General features: G+C 37.4%; 1 protein-coding gene across 1 annotated transcript in view; it reads right to left on the reverse strand.

The window, feature by feature from the left end:
- Window positions 1-8628: 8628 nt before the first annotated feature.
- ACSS3 (acyl-CoA synthetase short chain family member 3) overlaps window positions 8629-14060 on the reverse strand; it is a 232852-nt gene continuing 227420 nt past the window's right edge. Inside the window, exons 14-16 of the mRNA XM_027842539.1 lie at window positions 12176-12275; window positions 11911-12086; window positions 8629-9306 (exon numbers count right to left, since the gene is read on the reverse strand). Coding sequence (XP_027698340.1) covers window positions 9238-9306; window positions 11911-12086; window positions 12176-12275 — 345 coding nt within the window. The 3' untranslated portion in view covers window positions 8629-9237. The remainder of the gene's footprint in view (window positions 9307-11910; window positions 12087-12175; window positions 12276-14060) is intronic.

Here is a 14060-nt window from a genome sequence, read left to right on the forward strand (position 1 = left end):
ACTGAACTGTTGTGAGTAGCTGTTGTTTACTCCAAAAGAAATGTGCACCTGGTTTCAACACCTCCCCACCCCATCTCTGGCATTCCTTGGTAGTTACAGTTTCTCAGTCCAGTGCCACCATTAACATTGATCTGTCTACTGTGGTTGAAGATCTCATGGCAACCTGTCATCTGATCACCACCATCCCATCAGTGCTATGTTAAGTTTGTTCCATGACTAACATTTAAATTAAGGGACACGGTATAATTAACCAACCAGGATCTGTCCTTTAAACCAGTAGGAAAAGAATGCCTTAAAAGTTAATACTACTTTACTAGAAGAGGCAGATAGTGCTTTAGACAAAATCTACCCAATGAGAGAGAGAGTAGGAAAAATAGCTTGGCATCTTTAGTCTTAGGCAGGGATTCCTAAACATTTTTTTTTTTTAGTATTGTAAACCCCTTCTCAGAACAATAATAAATTCATAAAATAAAATACAAAGGATTACAAAATAAACCAATCCTATTGAAACAGTTATCAAAATAGTAAACAAAACAAGGTCAACATACCCTAGGTTAAGAACCTTTGGTTTTAGGCATCTCTGTCAAAAAGTTTTAGCTTCTTTGCACTTCATCTTGACTTAGTTTTCACCAAAATGATGCTAAGAGGCAAATTTTATAAGTTACTAAGTTTCTGAAAAGTGAAAAAACTTTTTCTATAATGTTGGGAAGACAAATGGTCTTGTTAGCTTAAGACCTTTTACCGTAGATGGGAGTTGGGTCTCGCTCAATGGCATATCCAAAGGCTCTCCTATCCACAACAATCACGGTAAAACAGAATCAATTACTAAATTTGCCAACATACAGAAAAGACTCCTTTACCTTCTACACATACGTGGTAGGTACATTTTCACCAAGGCAGTACCATTTTGTAGAACAGATTTGGGGGAAGGAGAATAATTGGGAAGATTTTCAGAAAGAATGGTATGTTCACTTGGGGTAAGATAGTAAGAAGGGGAGTGGATGAGAAGCAGCTCTTCATTGTTCATTGCCTTGAACCCCAAGGGTCACCAAATTTATAATTCATCTTTTGTATCCAATAAGGGAGTTAGCTGGTTCAAAAAAAATTCAAGTAGGAGATTTAATTAAAAACATGCAACCCTAACATTAGAAATGTAATTACTGCATACAATTTGGCATTTAATTGGGCACAGTCTGAAGCATATAATAATTTCATTAAACAGGAGGTTTTCCAGAATAATGTTCTCTCATAAATACATCCTACATACAACATGTTAATTTCCCCAAGAATTGAATATTTTGCTGTTTTACACAATGAATACTTAATATGGTTCATCAGGGCTTTGCTGCTTCTGACTAAGGGAAGCATTTATCTTTCTCCCCTAACTAGTCCCATTCTGTTTTGTACATAATGTTTCAGTTAGCATTTTCATGATCCCCTCTCCTGGGAATTCTAACCATACTTATTTACAATAGTTAAACCCATAAGGAATGATTTTAGATGAACAGAGTATATATGCTTTATGAAAAATTCAGAGCATGCTGTTTATTCATTTTCCTGTATGATGTTGAGTGGTTATAGGTGATTTTTGTCAATATAAAGCTATTTGCAGATCATTGAGCACTACAGAAATTCTAACTCTGATTACTGATTGAAAGAGAGGCAATGAGCATGTTAATAAATGCCACCTTTGGACCATTTCAACAACCCTGTGCCATATTATTTTAGCACAATTGATAGCAGCAGCTTCTAAAAACTGTGGCATAAGCAGTAGCAAAAGTGTTGCAGTACTATATGTTTCAGACTCACATAATTTCAAATAGGGGGCCATCTCCAGTCATCCTGATCTATATCTTGCCACTGGACCCAGATGGCTCTGGAGGAGGAGAGAATGAGGCTGGTGACTTGACATAGCCCTCTCTCACTTAAACCCAATTCACTCTCAAGGCATGCCGTCTCTTTCCTGAAGTCATGGTCCTCTTCGAGAAGGAAGGATGAACAACAATCTATGCGTAATAGTAGCTGCCCCACTAAGGACCCAACTGGCCAGTTCCAGTTAGGCAACACAGCTCCTGCTTTCCTTCCTTCCTCTCTCCTCTCCCTCTGTCCACATAGAGCCTTACCTGTGGGTGTTCTGTACAAAGGAATATAAATTTTGATTGCTGAAACCTCACAAGATATCTTAGGGGTTAAGGGCTAGATTTCTTTCTTAAGGACCATGCCTTAAACCCAGGTCACTCTGGCTCTCATAGACTGGCCAACAAGAGGTCCCAGCCCAAGCTTCACTTGGTCACTGTTTGGGCCCTGATGGCTCAGAGTGAATGTAAATAGCAATTGTTTCTATTTTGACCAGAAACCCCGTGGGTCTTCCCCTCCCAGATTGATTTTTGTTTTTTTTTTGACTAGGTAAAAGAGGCCAATAGTTTCCTTATTTCTTACTTAGTCTTAATCACTGAATGGGCTTTACCTCAGTCAAACTGAGACTTGGGAAAGACCTTCACTTAAAAAAGCCAAGCTCTCCCACTGCACTGGGGCTATCTCTAGTTGTCCTAATCTATATCTTGCCTCTGGACCCACATGGCTCCAGAGGAGAAAGTGAGGCTGGTGACTTTGCACAGCCCTCTCTCACTTAAATCCAATCCACTTGCAAGTCATGGCATCACCTTCCTGATGTCGTGGTCCTGTTTGACAATGAAAGACAAACAACCATCAGTATCAAACAGACGTGCTCGGTAGAATAATTTAGTAACCAGGTTTGCTTTTTTCTGCAAGGATACTGAATTGTTGGAGGGGTTCCTAACAATGTGCAACATGAACCCTTTTGGCAGTATAGTAAGGTCTATGGATGTTTTTACATGTAAAATAAAACACAGAAAATTGTTAAGTAACACTTCACATTGAAATACAAATATAAAAATATTTTGTAATAAAAACATTCACAGACCCTCACCTCAATTGACCCCAAATTTATGGTTTCAAGGGAGTACAAATTTAGTGTTGGAAAGGACTACAGAGGTCATTAACTCTAATCCCCTCATTTTTACAATGAGGCCCAAAATACAATGAGGTCATAAATGTCAGAAGTGAGATTTGAATCTAAGTTCTGTGCCTCCGCATCCATGATTATTTCCATTGTTCCACCCTACTTGCCTAAAAAGCCTAATACTATTGAATTTACCTTCAAGTGGATCAAAATAATCTCTTTTCATGTTATATGTAAACTTCAGTCTAATACTCTTCATTAAAATATGAAAACTATATGCAACTGGTGCCAGGACCCATGACTACCTGTTCTCATATTCGATTAGTGTTAGCCTAAGAGTAGTTGGTTTCTTAGGTAGACACTCCTAAGAAAGTAAGAAGAGTAGAACTCGACTGCAGTTGATAACATTCTATTTACTGTTTCTTTAGATGTCATCTTTTCAGTCTACTCTACCTGAAGTGCACTATCACCTTAGAAGAGGAGCCGTGAAAACTACTAGGACAATTCAGCCCTAAGGGAAAATAATGACAAGTCAAGGTTTATTAAGCTGAAAATGTGATTCTTTTCCCGTGCATTGTTTGGTTAGTTCACTAAAATTGTAAGAGGAAAAAAAAAAAAAAAAGCTTAAGTCATTTTAAAACAAGCATCCTTTACACCAGATGTTTTACAAAATGGAACCATTCATTTTTACATTGTTCCATCTGTTTTACTGTAATATACTAGACATTTATGTATTACTGTGTATGTATTTCTTTTAAAACGTGTAAGTTTTATGTAAAATTGATATAAATATGATTTTATATAAAAAAAATTCTATGGTTCATGGAGTCTGAGTGCAAGCACTTGACAATTATCCTGTTTGTATCTTATCATTCCATTTTTACAGTTTTTGGATTGTAACAGTCGGATGAATATGTTTATTGGAGTTAGCTTCCACTCCTTCCTCCTTCAAATCTGCCAGTACTTAAAGCTGGACACCTGCCTCTGATCCCATCCAAACTGAACAATTTAACCTGGAAATGGAGCCAAAATGGACCTTCAAAGGCAACCCGAAATGCCCAGAACCTGTAGAAAAAAGCACTGTGATGGCTCTCTATCCTTTTCAACACAAAACCAAGCAAACTGTTTACAGAAGCAATGACTAAAAACCAAGTTTCTAAGGAACATTATCTTTTCTTGTTATCTGTGGACCAAGAAAGAACCTTTCTTTCCTAATAACCACATTTTCATTCTAAGGTCTTCAGTTGCCAGCCAGCATTAGACAATGATCTCCAAGCACTGCAAGGAGTCTGAGGCTCAAATTTCCTACTTTAAAAACAAACAAATAACACTGAAATTCCCCTCCCCCTACACACACACACACTTTTTTTTTGTTTGTTTTTGTCTTTGGAACAGGACATTAGCCAGACCCATGACTAATGTTATAAGCTTTTAGCCAAGATGGCCTTGTTGAGACTTCCCCTGAAGTCCATTTTTATCAGAGGAAATAACTGAAAGACAGACAGAATAAATAACATATATAGTGTATAAAAATATAGAAGAGCAACTCTTCCCTGTGGCTTTATTTGGTGGTGTGACTGTTGTTTATTCTTTGTTTACATGGGAAATTTCAAAGTACAACCTATTTAATAATGCCATTTACCTAAATGCTAATTTTCTGCTGCTTGACTTTATTAAGCTCAAGACCTGTCTTTTAGTTATTTCTTTTCGCAGTTTAATTTGCAATGTTTGCACGTACATAACATTTGTTTTGTTGTCTTCTGTTTGACAGATTTCAGTAGAAAGGTAACGGTGAGAGAATCTTCCCCCAATTGTCAATAAAAAAATAATTCTTCCACCTCTGTGTTTAATCTTTGTTTGTTAGCTAGTCACACAAAGATGTAAATAAACCACCACACAACATTGGTACCCAGTGTGATAGTTGCCTTACCTCATTCTGCCACAAGAGGGAAGACTAAACTCACGAATCAGCCTGATGAGCTGTTGGAAGGATTTGCAAATGTTTGATTATAAACCTGGAGAAGACAGCCAAGGTCTGCGGAAGGGGATGGAGCAAACATTAAACATTCTTTAAAACATTCTCCAGAGGCACATGTCTAGCACTTTGCATATCACCCATGTAAACAGATGCCTACATAGGAAATGTGATGATATTTACTGGGATTAATGGTAGACAGTTTTTCTAATGCTAATCTTCATTTTTTATTGTCAGTGTAATCATACCATCCTTTTATTTTTTTATTATAAATCCTAATATTATAGTACACATGAAAGTGATGTCCACATAGATACCTATATGTATATAGGTATCTTTAGCTAAATACACACAACCGCATTATGTCTGGTTCAGTAGTTCTTAACTGGCAATTCATGAGTATTTTTAAAATGTTTTAAGATCCAATCATGTCATGCTCCTTACAGGCAGTTAGTTAGTTAGTTAGGCTAAGGGAGTTCCTATCTATCTATAAGGAGATAGATAGGAAAACAGGCAATGTCATTTATTATGGATAGCACTAGGCGAGGCATGGAGGGGGTATTCTGAAGAAATGATAATAAATTCACCTTCACAGAGTTAACAGTGCCTTTTAAAAGACAAGATAACTTCCAGCACATCCCAAAACTCTAGACCCTCTTTCATCACTAGCATAACAGTAACAGCTATATGACCTCAAAGGTCCCTTCATTCACCTCTGGAATCATCTCCATGGACTCCTCCCACTGGGTATTATTAAGAGAATATGTTTGAAGAAGGATTTTATACAATCTGGGCTGGTTTCAAAAAAATGTCGCTTTTTTGTGCTTTTTTAAAATAAGTAGTTTTAGATTTTTCAATCATGGCTGCCAATTCACAACTCCTAGCCTTGGTTACTTACCAGTGTCTCTTTCATGTAAAGCATTACAGTTTTGGTCTAGCTTTCCAACTAGGCAAGAGATACATTTAATTTTCTTAAGTAAAAGAACTGGATAGGAAAAATATTTTTTTTCATATGAAAATTATCTGTGAAATTGAACACAAATTTCCTTAAATTGGATGGAAACCTGACATTTTAAAAAACATTCCTTGGCACTTCCTTAAATAAACACATGCAAAGTCACTGGTCGTATCAGTCAAACAGAAGGCCCATTCAGCCTGCAACATTCCCAAGTGCCCACCCAAACAGATTAAAATGTAATTGAGAATTCACAAAATAAAAATACCACAAAACATAATGTGAATTTGTGGCTAAGTCATATGTGGCCTGCAGAAGCCCTACGTATGGGCAAGTAGCCCCGTGTTCTTTTTTTATTTCAGCTTGACACCGCTAGTCTAAGGAACCCTCAAAGAGACTCCTTTCCCTAAACCTATTCTGCAACAGGAATGAGAGGTCTTGAACTGGACTAGAACTCAGGTTTTCTTGGTTTTGAGGACAGTTCTCTGTCTACTATGCTACCTAAAATGATGAAAAGCAGGAATGGTCTAGGATTACCTTTTGAAAGCTTTTTTTTTTTTTTTCCAAACAGTGATTCCTATGATTAAAAATGGAGAAAAGGGTGATAGATATGAATGAAGAAGTGCCCAGATTGCCATTGCTGCTTTCTATAGACTAAAATTTCCCTGTTGGTACAGTTATCCCTTCCACATTATGACTTTCCCCATCATAGTTTCAATACATTGTAGGTTGACATAAGAAATTAAATGGGAATTCTGGGGGAGTTTTGCAGAAGCCACAGACGACACGTGAAGGCCAGCAAAAGACACAAAAAGTTTAGAAACACACAAATGCATAAAATATATATACAGTACTATATAACATCAACATATTTTATCTTTTAATACTGTAAACACCCCATAAAAGAAAAAGTTCTGACTTCTCTGTTACAAAGGGAGGGCCAAATTGGGTGCCATCTTAGGGAGGGAGGCGGAGAAAAATTTAAAACTCAAAAGCTTATGGAAATGCTTGTTGATGAATCAAAATAAATTAATAAAAAAAAAAGAAAAAAAGGGAGGACCAAAAAATTTTACGTGGATTTTCTAGATCACAGGGACATGGTGCCCCTAACCCCTTCCCCCCCACCCTACAATATAGAAGGGATAACTGTATATACTTCAATGCACCTGGGATCTGATTGATGTGGATAGTTCCTTCAAAAATAACCTATGATACAAAGCTTCTTAATCTCTCTCTTAGAAGATAGCTCTTCCCTCTTCCCTGAGGGGGAATACAACATTTTCTAATCACTCTGATTTGCGTCATGACTAGAATCTGCAGCCAAAGCCCTCTACCTTTAAGTACTAAATGAAATGTTGCCAATGTACCTTTATATTATCACCGGCCTGCTCATCTTCTCTGTCTCACTGTGACTGTACTCAAAAGAGTTTGCATGGAGAAACTGTTTCTCCAATAGAATTCTCCATTTTAATCAATGTAACTACATTCAAAAAAAGAAAGGAAACAAGATAACTTTTTTTTCCAGACATAAAGACATTATTGATTTTTAAATCTGTTAGGACTTACAGCTGAAACAATTACATGAAATGGCCAAAAAAAAAAAAATCCTGCTCCTTTAAAATTCAAAGGTAAGCTGTATAATTTTCTATACATTGAACCAATTGAAAACACTAGGAAATCAGGCAGCTAGGTGGTGCAATGGATAGAGCACCAGGTCTGGAGCCAGGAGTTCTAGAGTTCAAATCTGGCCTCAGACCAGACGCTTGACACTTACTAGTTGTGTGACCCTGGGCAAGTCACTTAACCTCAATTGCCTCATTAAAAAAAAAAAGAAAGAAAAAGAAAAACTAGGAAATCATATTATTCTTCTTTGTATCAGTTACAGAGAAAATTTAAACTAAGTGTTTCTTGCATAATAACTGTGCATTTTCTCTAGAATCTCAAAAACTCCATACTTTCCCCTTTGCATAGTACACTTTTAAGAGATATAAAAGACAAGTAAATAAGTTGACGTGTTTATTCAAATAGCAAATTCCAAAGCATTAGGAATCTAAGTCACCACTTTTTTTTTTAATAAAACTACAGAACTGTACATACAGAGGGTATAATTCATTCTCCTGACCCAGAGGCACTGAAAGGTCCTGAGTACTTTGTGAATCATCCAAGATGAAATTATACACAATCCAGTTTACTACACATACCTTACAGGGAGCAAGTATGTTTCACTGCGTTCTAGTTTGTTCAAAATTGGGTTTATCAGAAAATTCAGTTCATTAGAAAACTCCATTCTTTTGCCCATTCTAGACCAGTGTGAATGGCCTTACCAATAAAACCTCACTTGGTCCATTTTACTTTTCAGTGTAATTGGAAGCACAGTCATACAGTGGGAAGGGCTTTGAGTTCTTTGGCTCTCGAGTCCAAAGTTATGGCTCTAAGTCCTACTTCTGACACTCCTACCTGTGGGACATTGGGCAAGTCACCTATCTTTTGCGGACTCAGTTTCCTCATCAATAAAATGAGTAAAGGGATTAGATCTCTGAGGTTTCTTCCAGCTTTAAATCTATGATAATATCCTTTAAGCTGGAACCCAGGGTGGAACCTCCAGCCTCGAGGCCACAGGTGGCCCTCTTTGACTGAATCCAAACTTCACAGAACAAATCCTCTTAATAAAAGTAAAACTTGGACTCGGTCGAAAGGCCACACCCAAGGACCTAGAAGGCCATATGTGACCTTGAGGCTGCAGGTTCCCTACCCCTGCTCTACGTAATCTTTTTTTTTCTTTTTTCCTTCCCACGCCATGGAGATTGTCCTACTCTTTCTAAGATTAATTTGTCATGTAAAATAAGTCATCTACTTCTATTCCTGTTCCAAACTCCTAACAACTTTAGCTTCTCAGGAGCAGTGGCAGGTAAATTTGAACATAAGGCAGGAAGAAGGGCCAAAGGTACATTTGACTACAGTTTCTTCAAATTAGAGGAGGGAGAGTGTAAGTAGGACAAGATAATCTTTGAGGTCCCCTGCAGCTCTGACAGTCTATAATTTCATTAGGCTCATACTAGAATTTAGCATAATTACAGAAAACAAAGCAACAAAAACATAAAAAAAAAACTAAAGGATGGATAAAAATACTAAGACCTGTAACAAATAACCAGTAGCTATGGGCATGTTCAATTAAAGACCTTCCATTCAACTACATAATTAACCTCTATTTCCTAACTACTTTGCTTTGTAACTACTGAGACCTTCCAACTATCCACCTATTTCTCTGTACCAAAGTAAAATGTCTTCTCCACTGCTATGTAAGTTTTTACAGAAGACAAAAGGTCATGATGTCCGTTTCAGTACTTCCTCTATCTGGCTAAAGACACGTGGATCCTCGATTGTGGGAGATACCTGAAAAGAAAATCAGAGAGTCATAAGTACTTTTAACTCCATTTCCCCTGCTCCCTTCGAATTTGATATTTTATTGTTGTTTAGTCATTCTTCATTTATATCAAACTCTTCTTGACCCTGTATGGTTGGTTTGTCTTTTCTCGGCAAAGATACACTGGGGTGGTTTGCCATTTCCTTCTCCAGATCGTTTGACAGATAAGGAGAAAAATATGGGTAAGTGACTTCCCCAGGGTCACACAGCGAGTAAAGGTCTGAGGTCAGATTTGAATTTGGGTCTTCCTGACTCCAGGCCCAGTCCCCTATCCACTGTGCCACCCAGCTGCCCTTGCATTTGATAAACTCATGGGCAACTCTCTACTCCCTCTTCTCTGATATAGTTCAAGTGGCTATTTGCCAAAAGAAGGATCCAAATGATACTGAACTATTTTGAACCTCTTATAGATTAACAAAAAAAAATTAAACTACTGGAAAATTTTACAAAGAAAACATTCTCCAGAGGCATGTATCTAGCACTTTGCATATCACCCATGTAAACAGATGCCTACATAGGAAACGTGATAATATTTACTGGGATTAATGGTAGACAGTTTTTCTAATGCTAATCTTAATTTTTTTGTCAATGTAATCACACCATCCCTTTATTTTTTATTATAAATCCTAATATTATAGTACACATGAAAGTGATGTACACATAGATACATATATGTATATAGGTATCTTTAGCTAAATACACACAACCACATTATGTCTAGTTCAATAGTTCTTAACTGGCAATTCATGAGTATTTTTAAAATGTTTTAAGATAAAGTTTTTTAATTTTAAAAATGATAAATAATTTAAACTTTATTTTTAAAATATTTTGATAATTATATTTTAGTATAATTGGTTTCTTTTATATGTATTGCTTTGTATGGATTTTATATATTTAATATCATTATATTAAGAAAGTGTTCACTGGTTTCACAAAGTGTCAAAGGAGCGTGTGCATGCACACACACACACAAATTTAAAAAACTCTAGTCTGGATCAAGATTCTAATAGGTGTAGGCAGAAAAATCCATTTGCAAATTTCTTAATTTAGATTTTCATTATCCACTTAAATCATTTGTACTAGAATAATACTCACAAGTGTAAGTCATAGTTAGAAAGAGAGGAGTCAAAATTGCCTATTTATAAGGCTCTTCTGTTTGTACTTCCATCACAGAAGCAGTAAAGCATTGGGTGGTCCAAATGATGGACTTGGAGTCAGGAAGCCCTGGGTTCAGATTTTGCCTTTGATCCTTCTTAGACAAGTCTTCAACTTAAATTTCCTCATCTATGCAATGAAAGGGTTTTACCAAATGATCTTTCAGGTCTGTTCTAATACTAAATCTGTGATCCTTTGTTTCTGTTTCTGATACGTATTAGCTGTATGATCCTGGACAACGCATTTAACCTCTCAGGGACTCAGTTTACTCACTGGTCAAATTAGATGTTTGGACCAGATAGTCTTTCAGATCATTTCCAGCTCTAAATCTGTGATTTTATAAAAAGGGATCTCAAAAAAAATAAAAGCCGCCACCAGGCCAATGCTGTGTCTCACGTGCTTCATAATTTCTTCCAAAACTTTTTCCTCTGTAGCATTTATGTCCAGGGTAGAAATTTCCAATTGTGAGCACTCACCAATCTTAAGAAATCTTTAATCACACACAGAGTCAGGAGAAGGATGGTGGGTTCTCACCTTTCCTTACTACACAAAGTGCTAATGGAACCATGACCTTGAATGACAGTATGTTTGATTTTAATTATCTTACATTTCCTTGAAAGGAAAATATTTCCCTATAGTCATAGCTATAATCAAGGGACACACATATTCTTACCTAGGTTTGCAGATGTCTATCAGGGCAATCACTGCTGACATTTGGATAGGGCCACATACCAAGTTCTTTATGTTATATCATTAAAACCTCATAACAACCTGTTTAGGCAGATACTCCAGGTCCTGTTTTTCCTAATTTTGCTGCTGTATCATTTCAGTCATGTCTGACTCATGGTTACCCCATCTGGGGTTTTTTAGGCAGAGATACTAGAGTGGTTTGCCATTTTCTTCTCCTCATTTGACAGTTAAGGAAACCGAAGCAAACAGTGTTAAGTGACTAGCACACAGCTAGTAAGCATCAGAAGCAGGTCTTGAACCCAAGTCTTCCTGAGTCCAAGTCCATTATTCTATCCATGGTCCTTTACTGCTCTTGTGATGGAACTATAAATAGCAGCTGCTCCATAAATTTGCAATTTTTTTTAACTTTTTTAATTCCGTTAAGCCTATTAGTCATAACATACATATCTCATTTTCAAATTCATTACCATCACATTCCATTTACTTCTTACTTTTTTATGCCCCAGACACTGCTCAGCTAAAAGCCTGAGGAATAAGAAAGCCTAAGTGGTACTTAATCCTTCCATCAGGCTGGATCCAGAGATACTCATAAATATCTCGGAGGGCATCTATTTCAAGGCTGAAATTCAGCTGTGGAGAATGGCCTGGATGCTACATCTTACTAGTACCAATGAAATCAAAGGGAAAACAAAATTAGAACTCAGTGTTACAAATTCTCAGCTGACTACCTTGTAAGGCTTTCCATTGACAAGAGCAGACAGAGCTGACCGTGGTATCTTGCCCGAGCGTGTCTTGGGTAACTGCTTAACAAACACAGCGTTTCGGAAAGCCGCCACCGGACCGATGCTGTCTCTCACATGCTTCACGATCTCTTCCACAATCTTCTCCTCTGTAGCATTTACTTCTAGGGGAGAGATTTCCATTTATGAGTGCTCAACAATTTTAAGGCCGTCTTTCATCACAAAGAGTCAAGGAAGGATGGCGGGTTCTCACCTTTCCTCAGCACACAAAGCGCTAATGGGACGTGACCTTTTACAGGATCCTCCTTGCCAACGACAGCACAGTCTGCTATGGCACCATGGGAAAGGACCGACTGGAAGAGGGAAAGATACCAATTTCAGGGTAGTAATCTAATTCAATATGACAAGGGGGGAAAAAAAAGAAGAAACATGCCACCAAAGCCAAAAATTAGACTGTAGCCACTTCCGAGAAAATGACTACTAATCCCCAACATCATTACTCACCAGGGCATCTGTTCAGGCACCACAAGGTAGCCACTGAGTGCTGACAATAATTAAGACAAATCACTTAGCTTATTTCCAAGTTAGGGGATTATTTTCCTCATTATAGCCACTTAATAATGAAGCCAGGGAAAATGTACCATGGGTGCCAAATATAAACAAACAGTGCCCAATTAGCAAAAGACTCTTGAGAGCAGGTTCCAATGGTGCAATTTGCCCTTGACATGAGGCACAAAGAGACATTACTGAGGTGGCCTCAAAAATGGAGTGCACCTGGGAGAAAGGTGCTCAAAACACCAGCCTTCCCATACAGGATGATTAGGGTCACCAGCAAAGAGTAGGAAGAAATCATGAGAAGTCCTTGATTACAGAGGATCCAGGAAGAAATATTCTTTCCATCTCCTACTATAGAGGTCATGGACTGAAGATACAGACGATGACACCTTGGACATGGACAATATGGGAATTTGTTTTACTTGACTGTGCACATATGTTACGGGAGGTTTTTTTTTCTTTTTAATTTGGGGGTGGAAAAGAGATTAAAAAACACTTAAATAAAAAAAATTATGAAAGACAAATAATAAGAATGGATATGATACTAGACCACAGAGCCCTGTATTTGGGTTCTAGGTTCACAGGTTTTGTTGTTCTTGTTGTTGTTGAGTCGTTTTTCAGTTGGGTCCTACTCTTCATGACCCAACTGGCGTTTTTCTTGGCAAGGGTATTGGAGTGGTTTGCCATTTCCTTTTACAGATGAGAAACTGAGGCAAACAAGGTTAAGTGACTTGCTTAGGGTCACACAGCTAGTAGAGGTCTTAGGTGAAATTTGAACTCAAGATGTGATTCCTGACTCCAGGGCCATTCTATCCACTGTGCCACCTCACTGCTTTAGCTTTAGATCTGCATTCAATCCTCACTTGGGCAAGTAACTTCAGTATTCTGATATGGCTCAGTTTCCTCATCTGTGAAATGAGTGGATCAGATGAGATAAATTCTAAGGTTCTACCCTGTTCTATGTCCCATAATGCTAAATATATTTAGGATGTTAAGAACTTAACAGAATACCTAGTAGTATCTCAAAAATTATTTGACTCTCTCACATATCAACCAGACCAAAAAAAAAAAAAAATCAGGAATCTTTTAGAACTGTCTCACAAATTAAAAAAAAAATTAAAAAATCAGCAACTACACAGAGTGGACTTGGAAGGATTCTTCCATCATAGCAGATTTAGGTATTATTGGATGTAAGTTCTACGTCCTTCACAAGGTCTTCATTAACCAAACCCAAATACATCCATCCACCGACAATCATTTGCTTATTAAGTGCTTACTTTGTGCAAGACACTATGTTACGTGCTAGGGATACAAAGAAAAAGCAAAGACAGTCCTCACCCTGAAAGAGGAAATGTTTCTAATGGAGGAGACCACATAGATAAATCAGAACATACAAGATAAATATGGAGTACATTAAGTCACTAGACCTTTTCCTTCTCTCACATCCTATAGCACTTAGAGTCAGTATTACCTTATATACTCCATCATTCAGCACTCTAGTTGTGTTATCTATATTAAGTCTTTTCCCCCAGATAAATAATGGAAAGAACATTGGATTTAGAATCTAAGGTTCAAGTCTCAGC

The sequence above is a fragment of the Vombatus ursinus genome, unplaced genomic scaffold (assembly GCF_900497805.2).
Source record: "Vombatus ursinus unplaced genomic scaffold, bare-nosed wombat genome assembly UNPS02014874.1, whole genome shotgun sequence".
Classification (NCBI taxonomy): domain Eukaryota; kingdom Metazoa; phylum Chordata; class Mammalia; order Diprotodontia; family Vombatidae; genus Vombatus; species Vombatus ursinus.